Below are 26,006 nucleotides of genomic sequence, written 5' to 3'. Positions count from 1 at the left end.
AATAAATCCTCTAGAGATTGTTATTGTGTTTTTAAGTTATTCTCGCTCATCAAGAGTTATAAACTGTAAGAGTAAAACAAATAAGCTTTAAAACTATATCTATATCAGTAAGAAGCCATTTTCCTAGAAAGAAAAAGATACATAACTACCACACTTTATTTTAGCGACGTCGATTTCATCACGTTTTCCTGCAGAACATTCTGCAGAAGGAGCTTCTTCTACTCCTGGAACATCCGTCAACGTACGTGATTGAAAGCAGAAATTGCCAAAGTCCGGTCGGGTGACGCAAAATCGATTAAAGCACTTAACTAGTTGATCGATTAGTGCGATTAGCTCAACATTCTCGCTGTCAACTCGTGTAATGAAGATACGAAAACGAATGGTACGTTGGATGCTGGACAATTGACCGTTTACAATCATCACGCTACGTGCGGGTGTTTAAAAACGTTCTCCAAGCCGTTCTCTGTGTCTGGCCTTCACAGTCCTTTTGGGGATGGACTTCGACTCGAACCGATCGATTTTCACCTCGAAACAGAACATTCCCGCTCGCTGGAATCTCTGTTTGCATTCCATGCTAATAATACGGGCCGGTATGTTGCTCGTTCCTTCCAGTGGTGGGCCAACTTTCGACTCCAGGTTAATCATCCCGAGCACCACCGAACTGCGGCCCCAATCCAATCACAATCCACCATGGAGAATAGCTTGACGTTAATCACAAAATACCATTCCCATTCTCGACTGTTCCGGGACTGATAACGTTTGACTTTGAGCGTAAAATTTTCCATTTGAAATCCGGCCACTTCGAGCTTGGCTTAAATTTTCACTGGAAATGCTTATCATTACCCAGCGCAATCCAACAAATGTTGTGTGCTGCTGTGGGTGTCTGTGTGGCTCACACCAACGTCGAAAACCGATTTGATTGCTGATGGAAGCCGTGATCGTTTCGATGGGCACCCCGGGAAACGGCCCTAATGTCGCCCCATCCACATATACAAAATGGCTGCCGGGTTGTTATTATTTTCATCCATCCTTCCAGACCAGCGGTCCAGGGACGGTCTGGGAAGGTCTAGGATCCGTCGGTCCATCGGGCGGTAAGCTTCTTATTGGTTTCGCGAAAGGAAAGGTGATACGGTGACACCTTTGGACACCGTAAGGTAGTCTCGTCGCCCACGGCCCAACAGTAAACAGTCACATCGAATCACCATCGCGTGTCTTCACCAAGGCCTTCGCGCTGCAGCTTACCTTCCCGCAGGACCGGCCAATCCGGGGCTCCGGTTCCGGTAGGTGATGCGTACCCATAATCATAACCATAACATTGATGGTTCCTCGCTGACAGCATCAAAACACACCGTGGCCATCCCGTGTTGGGGGGGGCCAACACCATAAAACCTCGTGATCAGGATGGGAGAAGGAAACCGATCGCCGGCGCTGAATTGAACCGACAAAAGGTGTTGTTGTTGGTGTTGCTTTTTTGTGTCGCAAACGGCCCTCGGAACAACGGATTCTTGTCCTTCGAGCGAGCAAACTTACAAACATCGCCTTGCCGGACGCCACCGGAGAGTAAATCGAAGAAAAACAAAAGATAAAAAGCACTCCGCGCATAAACTCCCAACACACATTGAAACACCATCAAGCGGGTATTCGAGTTTGATGAAGCACATAAAAACATGTATGCAAACGCGTGCAGTACCCGGCCAGTGATGAGGCAGACAGACGAATCCACTGAGTCAGTCACCGAAACCCCAGAGTGTCGTCGGTGTGGACACATGTGAGCACCGAGACGTAGGCCTCCAGTCACCCCGGGGGGAAAGGCCAGCCCGAGTGTGGGTCAGCGCTAAAAATGTGCTGTACTACGCGTGTCAACGTGTCGTACAGGCCACAGGCGGCCACCAAAGCGGGCATCCCACCAGCACCTCAAACAGGCTACCGCGAAAGGAATGTGAGGTCGTACGGTAGGCGGTGACCGTTGCTACTGCTGGTGATGATGCCTGTCACATGAACATTATCATAATGGTAATAACCGTATAAAAATAATTATTTGTCACCCCAGAGCAGCACGTCCTGGCCGGGCCGGCTGGCTGGCTGGCTTGGCTTAAGTGACAGCTCGAACATAAAACCGGCTCTGGCTCGGTGCTGGCTCGGCGCTCTCTGATGATGATGTGTCGACGGACGTCACCGGACTAGTCACCAGCACGGCCGGTGCGGTCGGGTTCGCATGAATGAACAAAATGAGAATACATTTGGAGGAGCAAAACAACCACCAGCATCACCAGCGCATCACCAGCACCAGCACCAGCGATGGATGCCGGTATAATGATAATAGTGTGGTAGAAAAGGGAAAAGCAGACAGGCAGGCGGCCAGCAGCAAGCGGAAATTGTGAAGTAGTTGCAGCTCATGAATGACGCAACTACTGCTGCTGCTGCAGTCAAGTGCTGCTGCTGCTTCTGCTGCTCAAGTGTGCTGGCGATGGTGCCTACTGTACGGCACGTACCGAGGCCATCGGCCATCACTTCCTTTCCCGGCTGCGTAATTGTTGCTAATTGCATTTTCTTTTACTTGGAGCGTACACGGCGGACCCCTTCAGTCAGCTCGTTGCCGTCTTGAGTGATAATGCAATCATTCTGCACGGAGACGAAGACCAGCGCCAAGAAGGCATCCTTTTCTCAGAATGGAACGGACTTTACATAAAAGAACATAAGTTTCAGGAACTGTGCACCCGGTTTCTGTTTTACTTTTTGCTGCTCCACACGAGGAGCACTTGTAATGACTTGCAGTTCTGCTCGATACTCGGAACTCTGGAAGGGACGCGTCAGGAGCAGCTACACGAATGAATGAGTTCGGTGGCATTCCATGGAGTGTAACGCTAAAGGGAACACTGAGGCACTTCACGAGACGCGTTCGTGTTTCGTTCGTTGGAAATATAATCTTATTAATGAACCCATTGGTTACGCAGTGCCTTGGCAACGCGCTTGATTTACTGACACGCGGTCAAATTTCATCGTTTGTTTATCCTACCCTTCGTTGGCCCACCCGTGGACACCACACTCCACCACATGTCTACCATAAACAAATCCCAACCGCACCACAAACTGTTTCACCACACAATCGGACGGCATATCGATCGTTTTGTTTGATTACACGCTGCATCAAGCGGGCTATCATAGCGTAATGTGTTAGATAGTGGCATCACTTCATCTATTCAGTGACTCCATTCGAGCCACGGGAGCATTTGTGTCGCGTGCTTGGCAGCCATCGTGCTGGAAGTGGAAAAGCATTCAATCCGATCCAATAGAAATAAACGTTCAAGTCGTGCGACTAACGATACTAGAAAGCTGCGGTATGACGGTCGCAGAACTGCAACAAAGACCTTTTGACAGCCGTTTGAAGTGGTACTACATCAGCTGATAATGATGTCAATGCTGCATGATATTCTCGTGAAGGAAAAGAGCCTTTTCCTTTAGTAGTTTCCACGGGTGGTTTCATCGGAAGCACACGGAATGAAATTTCCATTTCCAATTAGCACACCGTTCGCGGAACGGAAATAGAGAATGCAGCGTGAATTGCAGTGCCATAAGTTCTGGTTGTGGTAGCGAAACCTTATGCACCATTCTCTTCAATTGGTTTGATGAATTCTGACGAAACGTTCCAGAGAGCATTATGGTGCCATTGATGGATGTTTACAATAGGGTGACATTGCGTGGTATTTTCCATTCATGGACGTGCCCGCTCCTGTAACCAACTAGCAGCAACCAAACCACAAATCGTTTCCCTCGAACTGTAATGACAGTTGTTTATAGTAGATCGTAACGTAAATCTGTCTCCAATTAACTACTCACGCGTACTAGCATGAGCTTGGGGGCCGGCATATTTGTCCATCAGTTGGGAACTCGCGTTGAAACATTAAAACCAACATTTCAATACTCTGTGAAACAGGGGAGCCCATGAAATAAATACAATATTAATGGACCATTTACAATCATCCCATAAAACGTCATCTTGCGTTTAGCTGTCCCTGTCCCCTAAATCCAACCGCATGTGTATGTGTCCCACCCAACCCCCCTGGGATTGCGATAATAAAAAACGAAGAGAAAGAGACCAGATCCCCCGGAATCAATAACCACCACCGCCACACCAACAAGATTAACGATTATGTTCTCGCTGCGCCACTTATTAGCCAGGGTGAATGGTGGACCCTCTAGACCGACCGTACCGTACCCCCCTTGGACCGAACTTTTGGCCATGCTCATGCGGTCATCGGCGAGCGACAAATTGTACCCCCAATGGGATTATCCCCGCGGGTGATTGACCCGGGGGTACCGGATGACATCCTTCAGCGGACGGCGGACGGACAGGCCGAACAGGAGCGACATCGATGCGGCAATTGAATGATGAAGTGTGACCGCGTACTCCGCAATGCCCTGTCCGGGACTGCACTGCTACACTGCATCCGGCGATGCCACCGATTGTAGCCACAAAACATTGCGGAACTCAGCACCAGCCGGAACGGAGATGGTGTTAAAAATTGGCCTGCCTGCCGCCCAGTGTGGTGGTTTTAAAAATGTCCGCAATCCGGTCAATTGTTCTCGCCATTGTCGGTCGAAATGGTTGTTACGGGACTGCAGCTCATAAAAGTTGTTCTTTAAAATTATTGCGAAAGTGATTGCATATCAATCGAACGGACGAACGGACTGCATCACTGACGCTCTGGCAACGCAAATGATTCTAATTTTGTCTCCACCAATGCCAATTTGGGAGCCCCGAAGCCACCCCTTCTTGGCAGCCAATTACGCCACGGCCACCACGGCTAATTGGAAATAGAAGAAAACACGTGTTCTGGATCAAAAGCATTCCCGTATTGCCGGATTCCGGGACCGGCAATGTACCAATTTCAATTTGCATCAAATAAAATGCAACCAGAGTGCAGCGGATTGGGAAATTGATTTTGCCCGCGTCCAGTGTACTTTATTTTGCTTTTTTTTCCAATCGACAATACGGGCGCTGCTGGTATTTGTGCGCCAGTATTCGCGACTCCCTTTTTCCTGATGCTCATAAATGGCAACATGTTGTTAAAGTCGCTACTAGGAGTTTGGCCCTTCCGTTTATGCATTTTTTATATTCATTTATTTCTCCATTTTTTTGTCGGCTTAATGATTGCCAATGGAGCAAAAAAAAAACACTGAGGTCAAGCGAAAACCAAAGCCCTAACCAGTCTAAAAACTAGCAGCACCGGCAATAAGTGCTACGAGATATTAACAAAAAACAGGTTTCAATAAAAACGGGGAAAACTACCGGACAAACGCCGGACTCGGCCCCGGTGCATAAACATCAAAAACAATTTTTCATTAAATTGCCGTTCACTTGGTGTGCTTCTATATTTGTATTCCAGCCCAAATAGCTGGACTCTAAAATGAGGAATAAAAAAAAAGGTTAAAAGGCAATCGATCGAATATTGCCGCGGATTGGCTGCTGTTGGGCTGAATGACCGTTCAAACTGTTTCCACACCCCATCGCCAGTCCATTCTGAAATACAAAATAAAATTCGCAAAAGCGACAGATATACCGCGAAGGCCGAAACGATTGATATTTATATTTAAGTAACTTCAACTGCGATCCTAATGTCCGATATCGATATAACTGTGTGGAAGGAGGGAAGGTTTAGGGAGAAAGCAAAGAGAGGCCTGACTGCCGACTCATCCCCGATATCACCAACATGTCGGTCGTGAGTGGGATGGGACATCAACAGCGAAAATGAAATTGGGTGTTTTAGGACAACTGGCTCCACTCTACTCCACTTCACTCTCCACTGTCAAGTGCGCTGGATACGCCCACGGGATCGTCCGCTCGTCTCTCCCCGGAATCCCAGCGAGAGCAGCGTCCCCGAGTCCAGTTTTTGAGCGACCCTTTCGCTCCACCAGCTCCAGCTCGTTAGGAGCTCGTTCAAAAACAAATTTTCAGCCAATCAAAACTACTACTTTGGGGAACAACTCTTCTTTTTGTGTTTGCCCGGCTCGGAATCGCTGTTGCCCCGTTGTTTGGTTGGATTGTTGGTGCGCTGTAACTTCGATCCCATCTCGCAACTCCCTTTGCTCGGGGTCAGGAGAGACCTTTTTTCCCCCGTTTTTTTTCTTTCTTCTTTGTTTTGCTCGCTCCGGATGTCCCACAAAACAAGACGACACTGTCGTGCGAGAGTGTTTCGGCTGATCGCCCCCGGAGCCATAGTGATCGTTAATGCCAGGGCTTTTTTTCTATTCCCCCACAGCACACACAGCCAGACAGACAGCCGACACTAACAGCGACCCTGTTTCGCTTCCGTTTCGTTTCAGATTTAGTCCAACCCGCACACCGTCGCCGTGGGACGGCGTGCGGATAGCGGATAAGTTTAGTCCGGTCTGTCCCCAGCGGCTGCCGAGTGTAAATAACGAAACTGCAGCTTTAGATAAGATGCCAAAAGGACGACTAGAGTACTTGAAACGTTTGCTACCTTTTTTACAGAACCAATCGGAGGACTGTTTGTATTTGAACGTATTCGCCCCAGTTCATGGTAAGTGGTGGAAAGCTTTTGCTAATTGATTCACCTTTCATCTTTTACTTTGATGATTCTCTCTCTCTCTCTCTTTCTCGCTTTTGTCTCTTTTTCCAGCCACTCAAAGTGACAAGAAGCTGCCTGTTATAGTATTTTTACACGGAGAATCGTTCGAGTGGAACAGCGGAAACGCGTACGATGGTACCGTGCTAGCCAGTTACAGTGATTTAGTCGTAGTTACGTTAAACTATCGGTTAGGTATATTGGGTAAGTAGGCCTAACTGTGGCCATCATCACTGCTAAGCTCACTGACTGATCATCGGATGTAAACTCAAGGAACAGATTAACTCCATCTATTTGAATCCAAGGATCATCTCCTCTTTTAGTAAACGATAACTCAATTTTGATTGTGTTGATTCCGTAATCTTGGAGAAAAAAGCTTCCCAGACCTTATGTCCTTTTAGCTCTGTAACTTTTGAATACCTTGATCAGTAGTTACTATCCCCTCATTTATCATTTTTGCGCAATGTTGCAACCATTTTCTTGGCCTTGCCGGAGACTGTACTTGATATCACTAGAGACAGGAGCCTCTCGATTGTCTCTCAAAGCATTTCAATCTAACTTGCTCTGTTCTTCTGGATTGCTGGGCCTTTCTGGTGCTGATGAGATTTGCTTACGTCCTTCATGAGGAGTTTTATGGCCACGTTCTTTATTTTCTAGCTGAAGCGATTGATTATCTGCCATCATTTTGAACTGCTTACAGTTGAAACCTTGTTTGAATCATTCGCTTATATCGATGTATCTTAAACATGGTTGAGGTCAGAAAGTGGTAGATGGCAAACTGATGACGCTTCCGATGGTACATCATCATCATCATCATGGCCATCACCATCACCAGTTTATCATAAACGGGCCATTGTCGGTTAGCTACTGACTGAGGTCAAATTGAATTTCCAATCCATTCCCATATCGACATCTGATGATTGATTCACCGATAAATTAATCGATACACTATTAAGCAACATCAAAATGGATGAATTGGCATGTTTGCATCGCTTTGTTTCCCTGTCCGTTTGATTGCATTGGCGCATTGACAGGGCGCAGAAAAAAAGGCGCGCGCGCCATGGTGATTGTGTTTCATTTACATTTCAATCAATTATTATAATGGCCCCCCCGCCCGAAGGGTGGTACATTGATTAGCGGTCCGTCGGTCCCTGTTCGCTATCAGACGTCAAACGAGATCACCATCATGCACTTCCGATCAACGGAACCACATCATTAATCACCGCACAACTAACGCCTTTTCCCTGGCTCTCTCTCGCGCTCTCTCTCTCCGACAGGTTTCCTGAATGCCAATCCCAGCCCACAGCTGCGCGCCCGTGTGGCCAACTATGGCCTGATGGACCAGATGGCGGCGCTGCACTGGGTCCAGCAGAACATTGCCAAGTTCGGTGGCGATCCAACGACGGTCACGTTGGCCGGCCACGGGAGTGGTGCGGCCTGTATCAACTTCCTGATGACCTCACCGACGATGGTCCCAGGGTTGTTCCACCGGGCGGTCCTACTGTCCGGATCGGCCTACTCGTCCTGGGCACTCGTCGAAGATCCGGTCGTCTATGCGCTCAAGCTGGCCAAGGAAGTGAACTGTTCCATTCCGGAAGATCTGATCAAAAACCACGAACAGATCGTGGACTGTCTGCGGGACGTACCGCTCGAGGAACTGTTCGGGGCCGACATTCAGCCACCGAGCTTTCTCAGTGCGTTCGGTCCATCGGTCGATGGTGTCGTCATCCGGCCCGGTCGCTCCAATCAGGACATCGACGAACTACCCCCCGTCCGTGGCACGTCCAAACGTTCGCAAGGTGCCGCCGGTCGGTACGATCTGCTGTTCGGTGTCGTAACCGGGGAAGCCCTGTGGCGTTTCAGTGCCGCCGACATCCAGAGTGGCTTCGAGGGTGACCGACGGGACAAGATACTGCGGACGTACGTGCGCAACGCCTACACTTACCATCTGAGCGAGATCTTCTACACGGTGGTGAACGAGTACACGGACTGGGAGCGAACGGTGCAGCATCCGATCAACATGCGCGATGCGGCGGTGGCCGCCCTCTCCGATGCTCAGTTTGTGGCGCCCCTCGTCCATACCGGGGATATGTTGGCACCACCGCCACCCCTGCCAGGGCAGGAACCGTCCGGGCCGAAGTGTTTCTTCTACGTCTTCGACTACCAGACGAAGGACGGTGATTATCCGCAGCGGATGGGCACGGTACACGGGGAGGATCTGCCGTACGTGTTCGGGGCACCGCTCGTCGATGGCTTCAATCACTTCCCACGCAACTACACCAAATCGGAGGTGGCCCTCTCGGAGGCCCTCATGGTCTACTGGGCCAACTTTGCACGGACCGGGTAGGTTTTTGGTGCTCGATCGACATCTGCTTCGCCCGCTTGCTCACATCATTCGCTCACTGTAATGAGTTTGGAAACTATCGAAAGCGTACCCGAACGTTATAACAACCGGGGACACACATTCAATCTAGGCACCAGGCGGTGGGGTCTTTCCAATTACATGCATCGAGCAATCGCTGTCGCTAGGAGACGCGAGTTTTGGGAACCATTTTTGTGTGGCCCGTTTTGTTCGCCCCTGCCACAACATTGGGTTGCTGCGAACGACCAGTTTTGACGTCAATCAGTTTCATTTGACAGCTCATAAATTAGCGGGAGGGTAGGTTCCATGTTTTCCAGTTGAATTTCAAAGTTCGTAATTTACTCTTCAAATTTGGCAATTTTTGCCACGGAACGCGATGAACGATGTTTGTTAGTCCGGACGCATGCAAGTGACCATGTCAATGGTCTATTAGCGGACTAATCATGGAGCTGCCAGCTAGAAATGATGAAATCCTGAACGCTGTACTAGCGTAATGAAGGTTTAAAGTAGTTTACCCTGTGCCTTTCTGCAATCCGAGTCGATGCACTTCATTACAAAAAAATCATTGAAATTACTAGCAATTCAGTGTTTACTAAGCGGAGTGTAACAGCTCATCAACACTGTGAGAGTATTTTGCTCTGAACCACTCGCTAAATCACTGATATTGCTCTACTTGGTTTACTGATAACGCTGTAGTGTTCTTGCGAGATCACGCGTAGTAAACATAAACTCGGGCTTGTATGAAGCCTTCGTGGCGCAATCGGTTAGCGCGTTCGGCTGTTAACCGAAAGGTTGGTGGTTCGAGTCCACCCGGGGGCGAGAAAACATTTTTTTTTAACTTTGCTCGGTCAAATACTATTAAAGAAGAGAAACATCACTTTCTAAATTAGTTCGAAATATTATTTTGCAACATTATGTACTGTGGGAATTCAAAATTCATCAAAACCGAGCAATTCTGATATTAAAAGTCGTATTTATGTTATCTGCTATTGCTCTGGTAGTATAGTATCTCAAGAGAATAACGATTATTGGAGCTATTTTTGGTCGTAGCTATTTTTGGATAGTAAATCACGTGATTCACCATATAACAATGGCTTTCTACACACGATCACAATAAGCAAGACTTAGTTCAAAAATAATGATCGGACATAGAAAAGCATCACCTTTTGGGATACGCTAGTGGTATGTACTATGCTCTAAGCATAACTAAAACTCCTGCATATTTAATCATCTGCGTTACTTTCACTACGCGTACACTGACTAGGCTGCCTGTTTGGCTAACTATTCACGAATGACTTGCTAATTCAATGCAACCCATTGACGTTAGCCACGATGAGAATCATGGGATGAAAAGCGAAAATAATACCGACAGTATTTAGCGAAGCGAAGGCATGCTGTGAACAATTATTGTTACTCGCAGATGAGATTGCATTTTCGGTAACCCAAAATCGACTCTCCAAGCTGGTAATACGTCAATCCAAATGTATTCATCAGTTTGAAGATTTTACGGTGGCAACATACGGTAAAGCCTACTTTGCTGTGTTGCTACAGTTTTCAACCCTTGTTACGATGCACCATGGAATGCTCCGTTGCACAAGCTCTAGCTCGCAACAATTTTATGAAATCATCCGCTCCAATCATTGGAAATAGTATCTCGATCGGTGCCGCAACGGGAATGCGGTAAGTAATTCCCCAAACTACGCCATTCCGCATGGTAGCATTCCTAACGTAACGGGGCTGCAGTCGCTGACGCATAACAATAGTGGAGATGGCCGAAAAAACAATCCCATTCGTTCAACTAATTATCGAAAGTGTTGATACCGTGACCACCATCGGTTTTTGTTCCGCATTTTCACCAACTACCAACTTCCCCTTTTCGCTTTCGTCTCAACTCCGACAGCAATCCCAACGAGCACCACCGGCAGGATTCGATTCTGGCGGCATCACGCGAGCGGAACCGTTTCCGCAGCATCAACTGGGAGGAGTACGATCCGGTTCATCAGAAATACCTGGAAATCGGTAATATCCTGCTCGGGGCCCACCCGTGCCATAATGGTTCCTTTCCGTTCGACTCTCACTAACCGCTCACTCTCTCTCTCTCTCCCTCTCTCTCTCTCTCTCTCTCTCTCTCTCTCTCTCTCTCTCTCTCTCTCTCTCTCTCTGCCCCCTTCCTTTTATCACCAGGCATGAAGCCTCGGATGAAGAACCACTTTCGGGCCCATCAGCTGTCGATCTGGTTGCGGTTGATACCGGAGCTGCACAAGGCCGGCATGGAGGACGTGATAGCGAGGCACAATCTCTTCAAGAACCACGACGATATGGACCTGTACGAGGGGCTGGTGAAGCCGGACTCGTTCGCCGGCCGGCTCAACTATCTGGAGGACAATCTGAAGCGAAGCCGAGGTATGCTCACCGGTGGTGACCTAGGCCATGCACTGCACGCCAACGGTACGTTTTCACCCGACGGTAGACGGCACTGTCATCTCGACATCCCCCCTCGCACTTTCCCTCAACCACCTCCCGCTATCGCCAGCATTGCCGTTTGATTGATGGATGGTTTTGCCACCGGAGAGAGTAGGAGCTTCGATTAATCAACTTTTTGCTCCCCATAACGCTTCCATCGATGTTCGCACGTTTGGTTCGCCGGAGTGTCCTTTCGATTCGATGCTAGGCTACCGTGCGTAATCGATGTTGATTTTCGGGTTTTATTCATGCGAAACATAATATCATCTACGCTGGCGGTTTTGCGCCCATCAGACGTCAGACGCGCCGTCACTGTCGTGTTTGAGCCCGGCCGCAGTTGTTGCTTTGGCTCATTTGAGGTTTGCGGTTCGAGCATTGGTTTTTAGCTTTCGTTGGAGGTGGCAACAGTGAGGCACCTTTCTTCCCTCGTTCCGTTCCATTTAATGCAGATGGATAGAAGTGTTTTGAGGAAGCGATCTAATACGTAGATCTGGAAAGAAAGCTAGGAAGATTATCAAATTTGATGTGAAAAAATAAATATGTTCAACTACCTTCGACTCTGATGTTGAAAATCTCTTCATGGAAGTTTGTTTTCTTCATCTAAAACCTCGGCTACATAATCAACATCATCGCTAACCAACTAAATCATCACTTTCGCCGTAAATTGAATCTTCTTCAGTCGCGTGTAGGATTTTTGAAATTTCTGTCGTCTTGAACGACTGAGCAATAATGTATCTGCCTCTCTCTCGACACGGTTATCTCTTCGCTGTCATCCGCTAGCACTCTAGTATCCTCGAAAACGCTGCTTGAAATTGCGCTGTGAGTCGAACTGGAATGGCTGCCAACGAAATAAAAGGAATTCTTTCATTTAAAGATCTCAGTATCTCCGGAGTATCTCGTTGAAATATTCTTTATCCACCTCTTCATTCCAGTTCAGTTGTACTGACAAAGAGCAAGAGCATTGTCAGCGGAATGTCTCCTCCTGGTACCGCCTTTCAACTGCAAATCAACATTGATTTGAGTCTTGTTTCATCTGCCAGAGAGAGTAGAGCTCAGCTATAATGTAGCGTTCACATCATGATGCTGTGACGTGAACTGAAACAATTTTTGATTCATTTTACCGGAACCATTTGGATGTTAAAAAAAAATGTTCACTGACAGAATGCTAAAAATAGCATACTTCTAATCCAAGAGTTTAAAGAAAACATTGAGATTTAATGTAACAAAGAACTAAATTGATGACTAAATTAAGGGACTACGGTAATTTCTTACCAAAACAAGGTTCATTTTTGACGATTTTTGGTGACGTTACCATTCAACTTTATTCTTTAAAATGAATAGCATATTAAACTACAACTTTTAAAGAATATTTCTTTCTATTTTGGGAATGATTTAATAAAAGCTTCATGCATGGTATCAAATTTCGGATGGTGCGTCTGCGAAAAGATACTTTTTACGGTGCCTATCGTAGATGCGTTATGGGTCATGAGAAAAATACATATCGATAGTCGTTTCAAAGATCATAAGTTTATTGAGGTAGCCCCGTCGAGTTTTTATTGAATTTCTTATTTTTCAATTTTTGGCAAATTTTTGAAATTGAAAAAGTGATGCTTTGGAGGTGGTGTTGGCGGATTTTCAAAAATCTGTGTCTTTGTCAGTTTTGCTTGGATTGATCCAAAAAAATTACACAATGTTTTTGAAAGGACCAGCATTCAGGGAAAAATGTTAAAAATATGTGTCACAAAAAAATAAATTCCGCAGCCCCCCCCCCCCCCCCCTAAATCTAAGTAAATTTAAATAGAAAACTATGAACCTTTCAAGTTAAAAAGCAAAAACCCCAAGCAGGCTAGTGCTTAAGTACCCAAACCACAGCTTGCTGAGTGATTCTCTCAACACATCCACTCCATTCCTATGCACGCTTTCCACTTAATTGAAAGGATAATTCCAATATTTATTGACGATAACTATTTTGCTTGCTCCTCTCTCCACAGTTGGCATGACGACGGCGGAACCGGCCCTCCTGACCACGTGCATGCCGGTCGGCAACTACAGTAGTGCGCTCGCACCGACGGTGACCGTGCTGAACGCAACGACCGATACGCTGGCAGGGCTGGAGGCAGCCGGTTACGCGGCCTACTCGACGGCCCTTAGCGTGACGATTGCGATCGGCTGCAGTCTGCTCATCCTGAACGTGCTCATCTTCGCCGGTGTCTACTACCAGCGTGACAAGACGCGGCTCGAGGTGAAAAGCCTCCAGAAGCAGTACCAACAGCGGGGCGGTGGCCTCCACCAGCAGGGCCCGTTCGATCCGATCAAACACGCCCACTACCACCTCGGTCACTCGCAGTCGGCCAACGTGATCGTGGACGTGGAGAACCACGACACCGGGGCCCTCATCCTGGCCGGTGACGTCAAATCGCCGCACATCTGCACCAACGCGATGCAGATCAACGTGATGAAGAGTGGTTCCCCAGGGGGTGGTGGTGAACGTGGTGGCAACATGGTGGTAACTAATGTTAACAGTGGTGGCAATGGAGGTGGAGTTGGTGGTGGTGGTGGTGGTGGTGGCGTTGTGGATGGCGGAAGTTGTAATGTGCCGGCCCCGCTCGGACAGTCGACGAACGTGACGAAGATACCGCTCCAACAGGCGAACAACACGGCGTACGGCAACACGGCCAAGCTGCCTCCCCGTAGCGAGCACATCACCATCCCGATCAAGAACTCCACCTTCATCGGAACGACTGGCGTCGGTGGTGGTGGTGGCGGAGGAGGTGGAACGTTTGTCAGTGGCATGATGACACTACCGAAGCCCAGTTCGCAACATCAGCACCAGCAACAGCAACAGCAACAGCAGCACCAGCAACAACAACAACAACAAGTTCACATCCCGATGAGCTACAACCGGAACGAGTGCATGACGTTGCCGAGGAGTATGGGTGGCGCCGGGCTCAGCGCAACTTCCGCCGTCACTAACACAGGTAAAGTGAGACTAGATTTCATGACCACGCCGATTTGAGAGAGCCCTCTGTCCTCTCTACCACCACCACCACCACCTTACCATCCTTACCAACCAAAAGCCAACACCCATTACCACCACCATCGTCAATCCATTCCACCATCATCCCTGCCACCACTCCCGCATCACGTTTTGTGTGGTCGATTGGCCACTGCTGGAACCATCATCCGTGGTTCTTGCCCTCTTTCCGGGTCCGTTTTCGATCCTTAAGACGCCGATCGGCTGCTGTGCCAGTTCCAGAGTCCTTCAGTTGAAAGCTCTCTTCGCACGCTCTCTCTCTCTCTTGCTCTCTCTGTTCCTCCCTTTTTCTGTATCTCTTCACATCGCACGCATCTTTTGCGATCGCTTTTGTAGTGGTGGTGCCGGCTTTAGCTCGAGCTCGAATACTCGAGTGAAGGAAAGTTCCCGGAGTATCCGCCGGGATGTCCTGGCTCCTTGCAGCAGACAAAAGGCATGGCCAGTGAGGGGTGCTTGAGAGAGAGGAGAGAGGTTTGCTCGAGTGTGGTGAGACACCAGACACTAAGTAGGGGTCGTTCGTGCCGGCACACAATGTCCCCGGGACCCACGGACACTTCAACAGTTCTTCCATTCCACCAGGCACCTTCCACTCCTTAGCTCCTCCCTCCCGTTAGTGTAATTGTTTGCCGAGATTGTTCAACCTTTTTCGCCTCCACGTGGCCACTTCCTCTTCCCTCAAACCGTCGATACCAATCGCTGGTTCGAGATCGCACCACTGCTGCGCCCCTCTTATCGTGACCGCTCGTTATCTGTTCTGTTCTTATTCTGGAACGCTCCATGGGTTGATGCCATGGGTGTTAAAGCCGCACAGCCGGTGTTCTTTGGGTGGCACACTCGAGGCACAGGAAGGCAAAGTTTTCACCAACATTACTCTCTTGCACCAGGATGAACCGTTGCGTTGCGTTGTATAGCGAGAGTGTAGATTCACGGCACCTGTTCCGTGCAGCTTCTGGACGTCAGCAGCGTCGGGATCGGGATGGGTACTTGAGGTTTTGACCAGAAATCGATCGACGAACGAAACAATCACACGCGCGAGTGTACTTTATCATTCAATAAACTAAGACGCGACGAAAACAATGACGATTGTTTGACGATGAAACCGTCACGAAGAAACTCACTGGTGCAGACAGATGGTCTTTGGTGAGCTTTTGCGGTACGATGGTTCCGAAATAGGTGCACTCGCTGGTGCTGGTGCTGGTTGATCGTGTCAGAGAATTATTCCTTCGTCGAACCTTCTCCGGGATGACGTGACGTTGTGGCTTTCCTTGTGGTCGTCGTGGTTCATTACCTACAATTGATGCGTTTGTTGGTCGGTCTCTAATAGACTTCAGCTCTGGAAAGAAAATCATAAAAGATCTAGAAACCCGGAGCACATTTCGAACACTAATGTTGCGTTTATTTTACAGCTTTTGTTGTTCATAATACCTCCTGATGCTTTCAATTCCCTTAAAAATGTCAAAACATACGAAATTGATCCTTGATGGTGAGATCTTCTTTGTGGTTTTGAACTTTTAAACTTAAAAAAAACAGGTCTGGAAATCATTCGCTTCGATTTTGTATTGCGAATTCCTCAAAACGCATTCGCATCTTTCATACACTCTCGGATTTTTATTCCTTAAAACATTCAATCACCCTCACCCTGGCGTCACTCCACAGTGAACCAATGATAAACATCCCAAAAGCCACCTCACTCTATCCAATAATGGGAAGTGAACAAAAATGTCTACCAAACTCCGCCCGTCGAGCGTACCGTCGATCGTCGAGTTCCAATCTCGAGGGTGAAAATGAAGTTTGAAAGAAAAAAAAACGCCGGAGGATGGCTGCGAGCGAAGCACATCATCATCAGCAGCAGCCTCTGACTCCCGGTGCCACAAGCAAACCTCACAGCATAAACAGTCTGTCTTTCGCCTTCTCTCTCCATCTCTCCCTCTTTTTTGCTTCCCTCTGTTTCACTCTGAAGAGGCCACGTTCGCGCTCTACCTGAGATCTCTGGCTGGGGTGCGCAAGTAATTAAGTATGCATTAAGTTATTTTATTTCGAAACGCATTCAACGACTTTCGCCTACTTTCGGCGTCCCCCGGTGTGATGGCACGATGGTGCGATCATTCCCCCCCAAAAGTGTATTGATTTAACAGCAAGGCGGCAGCAGGATCTCGGCAACCTCGCCACCCGGTAACCACGACAAGTTTGCTGAAATTATTCTCGTCTGAAACTATTCTGCTGGAGGAAATAAAATATTGTTCTTCCACGGGGCCCCTCTTCATTTCCCCATTTTCTTTCAACAGTCACATTCCGCATTGTGGCGCTCGTTCGCTCGATGAGCGAAGGGTGCCGTGGAATTCGTGGGCGAGAAAATCAATTTATTTCTCCTCGCTCCCCAGGCACCAACGACCACGACAATGGCAATGAGGTGTTGCTGGGCCACGTCACGCCACACGCAAAACCGTGAAACTTTTCTCAACCACGCCACGCCGTCGCTTCATCCTTCCGTTCGCCGTTTTACAATCCCGGAGGATCCTCTACGGTCGTGGTTGTAGTTTGTCGGTTAGTTACGGGCACCAGAACGCCACCAGAAGGTGTTCTAAGTAGGCTGCCAGAGAGTGTTGGAGCGAGCGCTTTTGACAGAAACGGTAGCAACCTTAGCGAACGTGACAGGCACCGCGAAACCGTCAAATCAAATTAAACCGTTACCGACACCGTACGCACAGGAAGTTTGCTGCTGCTGCCCTTTTCCCCGTTGCCCGTCCATTTTGTAAAAGTTTTTAAAGTGGAGGGGGGAGGGGAAATTTGCAGGTGGGAAAGGGTCGAGGGTGCACATGGTGTCGCAACCACTCATGGAAATCGATTATTTTATATCAATTATTCCAAATTATCCACCTTCCGGAACCGGAACACTGCGCACCGGTTGCCGCCACGTCTTTGTCTCACATCACGGCACCCCATCCCGATAGAATTGTTGTTGTGTGCGCGTGTTTGTGATGCGAACCGGAAGGGTTGAGGTATGCGTGCGCTTTAAATAACTATTTCGCCAAGAGTCATAAACGGTGCCAACCTTCCTTCCGGTTGGCAGCAACACACTGTAGCGAACAGCGTACCAGCTGCGCACAGCCACAACGACAACGACGATGGTTCGCTCCGGAAGCTCACTAAACGATGCTGCTTCCGCTTCCGGTGCGATTTTTCCGCCGGAACAAACCGCGAAAGATAAAGTGATTAGCGAGTGGTTTGGGGAGAACCAAACACCGAATGACTGAGCGCGCATGTATGTGAGAGAGAGAGTGTATTCGAGTGCCGCACAAATTGAATATGGCGCTAGTGCACGCGAGTCAGTCTAGGCCGCTGTTCGCCGTCTGATATGGGAGCAGCAATTTTTTGAAGTGCTTTCTGCCCTCGGTCTTGCGACACCAGCGAAGCCCTTAAAAATTTGTAGCAAATGAAGGAAAGGAAGGGAAGGGGAGCACACATCTCGAAGGCACCGAGGACCGCAATGATCCACGCTATTTTCCCAGGGACACCAGCGACTAGCGAGCAGAGAGTAGAAATAATTTCATTTTCTGCTCGGGGAAAACAGAAATGAAATGAAAGGAGACGCGCGCGAGACTGTCGCGAACGAGCCAAGCTTCGAGCGATCTTGGCACGGCAGCTTAGAGGTTTGGCTTTTCGGGGGCAGAAGCGTGCCACGCTGCCGCTGACTTCTCGCCCCCGGGGGCACCACATCGTGGCACACGACTTTCTGACTTCTGGCGCCTCGGTGGATCGCAAGGATGATGATTAAAAACCGCAGGCCGATTAGCAGCAGCACCGGCAGCGCACCTTATGGCGGCGAGTGTGAGTTGGAATGCTTTGTTGTGAGAGCGGCCGCTCGGGAAAAGCCTTAAAGTCAGGCCTTCGCTCTCCACCCATTATGAGTGAAGGCGGCACCGTCGTCGCGGCTTCGTACGTCGTATGTGGCGGCTTGCCCGTACGTGGCAGTGCAGCAGATGGCGGAACAATTTAAGCCCCCCAGGCTATTAAACTATGCCCCCGCGCGGCTGCCAGTGGTGTCGAGTAGGATGGTGATGCTAAGGTGCTCGTTAAAGCTCTTTCATTTGGTAAACAATTGGAGGCTTTTAGAGTGGAATTTTCATTTTCATTTTGCTCAGTGGAATCGAGGACGCCGATCAATCATTGTTGTATTTTAATATTCAGTAGGAGGTATTATTGTGGAAATGTATAGTATGGTAGATCTTTTAAATGACTGCATACGGCCTTAAAATGGTCTCTTGAAATAGGAGTCAATTTGCGTCAATTTTTTATGTTATTAAAACCAATTCATTCTATCTGGCTTTTGTTTTGGATTTCCGTTTAACTGTTGCACGCTTGATGTGAGAATGAAAAAAAACCGTACAAATTATATGATGTTCCATATGATCCCCTAGAATTTGATCGAATTTTGTTCGCTACACGCCCTGCGCCGTTGGCTTACGTACCAATATAGAGAACAAAGGAATCTATAAGTACTGGTGGTAATAAGCGGATCGATGTCAGATTAAAGAGTCCACCGATACGCCTCTGATTGCACGTTATAGCGAACAACATGCTGTCAAACGAGTTTCATTACATGGCATAGCATGGGATGAAAATCCGATTCACCCAACGCTGCTGGACGCAGAAATTGGCAATACAATGCTCTGGTCGGTTTTTGGCAGAATGCAGAAGCATTATCCTTTCCGTTGCACTGGAAACATACTGTACTTTACGCATCGATTGGTCGTCTTTTGAATAATTTACGATGAAATGCGATGCGACCGAGAACGAACAATGTTCATTGTTGGGAAATAGGGAATGTTGCAGTAGCTTTCATTGCAAATCACTCCATAAAAGCATTTTTAAATGAGAGCTGTTCTGTTTGTTTCTTTTATTTTTTCAATGAAACATTTAAAGGGTAAAGGCCCAAATATTGCTGCGAAGAGAAGAGGAATACATCACTTTAGCTATTGATCATAATTAGAGCTATTAATCACACAACCAAGGTGTTTTTAGTTAAAAATTTAAATAAACCTTCAAATAAGCAATTAAATTTCACGTTTTCGGATCGTGGCAAGTACTAGGAAACATTACTTAAAGGTTTGCGTTTCTCTTTAATCCATGGAATCCAACATAAAGTAGCCAATAATCCCATTTTCATTTGACGAAAGAAAAAAAAACACGCCCTCGTGTTCGCTTTAAATACCGAATTGCCGCAACATTTACAACGCAAAGCCACTTATCACTTTAACCAAATTGATCTCGACATAATTCGCTAGTTTTTTTTTCATCAAGCTACGACCGCGAGGCACGAAGCGCGGGCACGTGTTCGGTGCTCGTAATCAGTTCGATTCAATTTCGAAAAATGATTAAATCATTTGCATCAACAAACGAACCCGGCTTTTATTGCGCGATACTTGATTAATTGATTGATTTACTAACGAAAATGCACTACGAGCAAGTCAATTAGTGGGGCCATCGGGCGGGCAAGTGGATGTGTGCAGCTGTTTCGCTCCGCAGGCTAACCCGCAGATACACTCTTGACTTTTACCAAACACTGGACCGAACGGTGCCAAAGGTAATCGCTTATCATAATTACCAATTAAAGATGATTAAATTTATGCTCCACGTAAGCGTGGTTGTGTGTTTTGCTGGCTTTTCCCAGCCGGACACACTATTTCAGGATCAGTAATGAGTCCCTGGCGATACTACTGTTTCACACTTACACAGGCATTTTAAATGATGTTGGTTGTGTTCGTCAAACCCTCTAATCCCAAGCCCCGGGCTCGGCATTTGTCTCCAATTTTGAATGCAAATTTGCTTAACCAACGAACCCCTCCGGCCAATCCACCACCCACGGCCCAACAGCCCACCTGTCGTGGTCCTAGTCCTGGTCCTGGTCCTGATCAGGATCAGCGGGAAAGTGAAAGAGCGGCCACCGTGGATAAGGGCTGCCTGTCGGTTTATTATCTAGAGTGAATGGCGATTGAGCAAATCCCAACAGCAAACAATCAAAGCCGCTATCCGTACGCTGGCCCACACCCATGCTCACCTTCACACACCGATACACACCCACAGACACACCCACACATCCACCGCTAATCCGTTTGTAGCCACCAAAAACCATGAACCGGCCAAGCGGAAGGGAAAACCCCGTAATACCGGATGCCCTTTGACTCGCTTGTTACCAGGAAACAGAATCCAATCAACTCGTTTTCCTAAATCTCCAAACCACCCACCCATCCACCCACTGACCCACCAAACTCCTCTCATTTTCCACCTCAACTGCCTTCGCTCTTCCACCCAATCCACCCAATTTCCCTTGGCCTACAATTAAATGCCTTCATTTCGTACGCTCTCGAAAGGGGAACAAAATTTTAAAACTTGTTTCCCAACCCCGCTCTCCCCCGGTCACCCTTTTACCGATTGAATTCGATTTGCTTTTCTAGATGCGCAACAAATTAAATTACCACCAAATGGGACCGCCATCGGCATCCACATGCGTTCGTCGCCGCTTGGTGGTGTGACCAGTGACCAGCGACGAGCGGCACAACCGTGCTCACCGGATCACCGCGGAACCCACCATTCGGTAGCCCACCACCAGCATCAGCAGCAGCAGCAGCAGCAGCAACAACTCGCTTCATCCGGTCATTCACACCATCACTCCCATCACGGTCAGCAGCAACAGCACCAAGACCACAGTTTAACGCAATTAAAATCACAAAATCTTAAGAATGCCTCGCAGCAGCAGCAGCAGCAGCAGTTGCCTCACGCCGCCATGAGCGAAATGCGGGTCTGATTGCAGCCCAACGGTGGCGACCTGGTATGAGAGGTCGCGATGGAAGATTTCAGTTCCCTGGTGAGGCTCTAGGTGAGAGCGCACCTTGTGTGTGCATGTGAGTCCAATCAGCAATATCGTTGCGATTAGTTTAATTTTTCTCGGGGGATAACTGAAATGCACAATTCTGTTCGAAGGTCATCGTCATCGAATTCCAATAGGCCAATTGGTAGGTAATCATCACGCACTAGCATAGCAACGAAACCAAACAGGAGAGGACAGATCAGTTGAGGTTCTTTTTTGTTGTTGAAAAAATAGCCCGAAACTCATGGAATGTCGGCACGATGCTGTCCAGTCATGCGTCGATCGATTTTGTTGATCATTTCCTATGAAATCATTATTGGCTGCCGTGAAATTTGTTTGAGATCATTATTATGGCATTATTTGTATGCGCTGTTACAAAATACCGATGCACGTGATTGTTATAATTGCTCGTTCTAAGTAATGGAGGCGCATGGTAGCTCACGAGTTCGAATGGAGGCGCATGGTTTAGGTCGTTTTTTTCCTTTTCAATCAAGAGTGGCGGCGCCCGGAGTATTGTTTCTCCAATGCCCCAATTTCCTCAGGGATAGTCCCTTGGCTGGTTAAAATTGTTAGCATTTATATGAATATCTAATTAATTTTGGTGCTCAAACCTTGTTTTAACTACAGCAAACTAATCATCAAACTAACGTTCTGTTATCGAGAGCTAAATAATACTCCCGGTAGGGAACACTCCACCGTACACACCAACACTCTCACCGCTCCCCTAGGTACTCTGTTACAAAAGTTTAAATCAGGTTAATTTCTGCGAACTACTGTGCACCTCAAATCAAAACCAATCATATCATACACACTGTTTACGGCATCCCATTGAATTACTCGCTCGAACACAATTGAAAGCATCACGGTGCGCAGAAAGATTGATCGTTCGATCGTAGCGATCCATTGGCTAGCCGGTGGCTGGTCCGGTGGCTCGGCAGTTACCATGCTTGGGGAATCGCGGGGAAAATTTTCAGCAGCCCGCGCCCACTACTCGTTTCGTTCATAATTTACATGCGTTACGCAAACCTTCGGAGCGCCGCTTGATGCATGATTTATGTGGGTAGCACCGGGGAACAGGCGGGATTTTCGTAAAATCATCCTGTTAAATGCACAAATCAAAAATGCCCCAGCTATCCATGGTGCTTCCTTCTGCCTCTGGAACGCGAACACCAACCGAACGAACCCCAAATGGAGGCTAACGAAGCGAAATATGCAAAGCAACGATGATGTGGCCATTGGTAAAACCCATTTCCAATTTTGCATCCACCGTCAAACGCGGTACGCGGTACGTTTACTCGAACGGAAAAAAAATACAGGACGCGTTCTGGTTCGCGAAACGAAACGAAACGAAAATCATTTACAATCAAGGCAGGCGATCCGTGGCGTGCAACAGCGGGGAAAAAAGAAGAAAAATAAACCAAAAGCCGGGATTTACAGAACGACATCAAAGCGAGGGCCCCCGGTGAAAAGTGTTAACCCTGTAACTGTTAAGCGTAAGAGCTGTGTATATTGTAGCGAGTAGATAACATAAAAATTACTCCAATTGATTGGTGCAAAAGTTGGATCTTGCATGCTCTCGTGGCGATACGCGCTGCCCTTACGGTGCATAGCGGTCATCTCATCTCATGCTCTTATCCCCATCCTAGCTGAATGGATGCCGTAGCCGTTGAAAAGTGAGATAAAAATTGGCCAAGCGTCAAAGCTATGGTTGCGACTGCCGCAGCATATGCCAAGCGGACATGCCTGGTACCTGGTACTAGTATGTGTAAATATGTGCTGGACCGGTACGATACGGACCGACCATGTACGGACGAAATTCAAAACTCCCCAAGGGTTGCTACGTCCTGTCAGCAAAAGCGTCGAATGTCGGTCGGCAATCGGTCAAGCAAAATGGAAACGATCGTTAGTTTTAAAATCACGGGGAGAGAGAAAAAAAAAACCTTCCATCGAACGAACTACGAAGCCGTGTGTGTAAAAAGGACAGAACGACAAACATGATGACAAAAAGGAGACGCGAAAACATAGCCCCTTTCGTATTGAACATACGTTAGAACGAACGTTGCATGTTACTTCGAAACTTAACTTAACGAACACAGCACACCAGACCACCGTACAGGGGACACCAGCCCCCCCGGCGGGGAGGAGGGCACGGCATGGTGCAAAGCTGCGGGGAAATGTAAGACTTTTTAAGCAAAAACATGTGACACTTGTGAATAGCGTTGGTAGAGAGAGAAAAAAAACAGGATCGAAGTAGATCGCCGAGCCGATACGGAACGAAGAGGAGCGTACCATGGCCACTGGAATCAATGATGTTTTACGATATTTAAAGTAAACTAGCTAAATGATACACCTATCGCCGGGGCAGGATAAAGGCTGGGAGGAGAAAAGGTGCTTAGTGAGTTGTACAATATACGATGTAAGTGTGATGCGTTACGTAAAATGGAAAAGAGCAGCCCAAACCCCAGCCCAGGAAGTGTGTATGGAAATGATGATTCGAATAAACTATTTAACAAACGAAACACTGCTACCAGTAGTACTTTTTTGATCCATCAAACGAATGTTCCTTGTGTTAAGCGTTGAAAACGGTTCCACCAGCACCCTTTCGTACGAAACATCCGTCGAAATCGGCCCCAAAGTCAATGTTTACTGTGGACGAGATGAGTTGCTTTAGGTTTGTTTGTATTGGAAGACTCATCCATCCAGCCATCGGAGCTCCATTTTCAGTAAACAAATTCAACAATTTTAAAACTCAAATATGAATATCCATCAATGATTATAACTGGTGCGCACAGCAGATGGGATGAGCCGTACCGGAGTCACATTATTTAACTGAACATCGATTGCTCATGCGTCTAAAGTTCATACCTTCAATTTGGATAGCAGGAACACTTTTAACAAGAATTTAACGTACCGTTCAATGCATCGCTGAATGAGCTACTCTCATTGCAATTGGATATCATTGGACATTTTTATTAAGTTTGCTTATGTTGCCATTTGAGATAGGCTTTGATCCGAAACCGTTTCATCGTCAATTTAAGTCGATTTCTCGCGATATCAATTGGTGCAATAACCTAGTTCGTTGAATTTAATATCATTTCATGATTGCAACAGTGCATCCTCTCCGTTGAAGCTCACAGAATAGCTTCAACTTTACTCTTCTTCGCAACAGCCGCACCTCATGCTCAGCGAAGGGACAGCATACTAACATCATGGTAAGTCTCTTGGTATGATAACATTACGTGTATGTTTATAATGGATTACTCCAAAGGGCCATCTGACTACATTGAAAAGTATTATAATCTCTTAAAATTTGCTTTAGAGGTAATACAATAATGATTACGACTCTAATACAGACCTACCACGAAATTGTGGAAAGACTTTTACAGTAAACACATCGTAGAAGCGTCTGACCATTCCAATCGAAGACTATGTTGCTCGACAAATTTCGAATCCAAGTCATAAATGCGCATCTTTTCAGCTGAACCTTTAACTAACACAAGACTGGACAGCACATGCCGTAAAAGTATCTCCGAAGCAACATTAAAAATTACTTTCCAACCTCTCTCTCTCTTCCTCCTCTCACACACTGTACTGTAATTTGAAGCCAAACTTTCACGGCCCCGAGGCCGGAAGGTTATGTTCTTTTATGATTTTCTCGCATCCATTGGAATTATGATCTCGTTACCATTGGGAAAAGAAAGAAATTCACCTCCGGTCATTATGCTCGCCTCACCGCTCCCTTCTGCACCTCATCAACCGCTGGAACATCAGATCAGATCATCGCAGTGGCTGCTGCTTTTCCTAATACACTGGCTGGTAATAGATGCGCCAAGCACGGCCGCACATACACCGACCCCCGATAACGATATCCTGGTCCGGGGAGCATTATGTTGTCGTCCTTTTTGGAGGGCACACCCTCAAATTCCATCCTCCATCAGAACACCGGAAGCGGAGAACAGTGAAGCAGATTTTCGGCCAGCTCGCATAACAAAACGTCCCAAACGTCGTGCGTAGATCAGGACGAGAATCAGAACCACCGGGACCACGAGGGCGTACGATGAATAAAACATCATTCTCCTGTGTTCCAGGGGCATGGGCCTACCTAAGGGGGAGGGCTTGTAAGAGTCAGAGAGTGCGACTGTGATCTCGGTGTTGGTGATGGTTCTGCACCCCAAGCAGTCTGTCCGCAGTGCCATCCCATGTCCTGTTCCTCCTCTGTCACGCGTCCAATCGACGAACGACCACAGAGCAGCGCGATACTTGGACAATTTGGACACGCTCGGCGTACTCACTGGCTTCGTTGGCGTGTCCCGGTGGTTGGTGGACACCCGGTAACTACGGTCACCTTCCACGATCTGCGCCACGTCACCGACCGAGCGAGGTCGCAATTCGAGGCCAAGGATGATGCTGAGAGATGCAAAATAATGAGTTCCGGTAGAGAAGAACGGACCCGGCCGAACGGACCGAGCGTAACGGATCGAAAACGGAAGACGACGCCACCGACGAACCTTTGCTTTGTTCTTCTTCGTCTCCGAGTGCGCCTTCGTCGGCCACACTCCACACCCAGGCCAGGCCTTTTGCTTTCTCTTCGAACTTATGACCTTCCTTCGCGTTGGTTGTCGTCGTCGTTGCGGATTCGTGGCACTAGAAAGGCCCGGAAGCAACCTCCATCTTCCAGAGCGCTGGATCTGT

At 47.7% G+C, this 26,006-nt stretch overlaps 1 protein-coding gene and 1 non-coding gene across 5 annotated transcripts in view; both read left to right on the top strand.

Moving 5' to 3' along the window:
- The window catches only part of LOC126570844 (neuroligin-1), an 89,071-nt gene extending 65,293 nt beyond the window's left edge, over positions 1–23,778 (top strand). For 3 of the 4 annotated variants that reach the window (XM_050228886.1, XM_050228887.1, XM_050228885.1), the window contains exons 3-9: positions 6,325–6,542; positions 6,642–6,791; positions 7,865–8,930; positions 10,850–10,968; positions 11,134–11,397; positions 13,404–14,390; positions 20,902–23,778. In XM_050228886.1, the coding sequence (XP_050084843.1) occupies positions 6,325–6,542; positions 6,642–6,791; positions 7,865–8,930; positions 10,850–10,968; positions 11,134–11,397; positions 13,404–14,390; positions 20,902–21,251 (3,154 nt within the window). In that variant the 3' untranslated portion in view covers positions 21,252–23,778. The remainder of the gene's footprint in view (positions 1–6,324; positions 6,543–6,641; positions 6,792–7,864; positions 8,931–10,849; positions 10,969–11,133; positions 11,398–13,403; positions 14,391–20,901) is intronic. The other variant, XM_050228888.1, reaches the window with a different exon arrangement.
- On the top strand, positions 9,695–9,768 carry Trnan-guu (transfer RNA asparagine (anticodon GUU)). The gene has a single exon. It is a non-coding gene; the product is annotated as a tRNA-Asn (tRNA).
- Positions 23,779–26,006: the final 2,228 nt, after the last annotated feature.

The sequence above is a fragment of the Anopheles aquasalis genome, chromosome 2 (genome assembly GCF_943734665.1).
Source record: "Anopheles aquasalis chromosome 2, idAnoAquaMG_Q_19, whole genome shotgun sequence".
NCBI classification, from domain to species: domain Eukaryota; kingdom Metazoa; phylum Arthropoda; class Insecta; order Diptera; family Culicidae; genus Anopheles; species Anopheles aquasalis.
The sequence above is the reverse complement of the archived record's forward strand: the minus strand, read 5'-3'. Positions and strand labels throughout refer to the sequence as shown.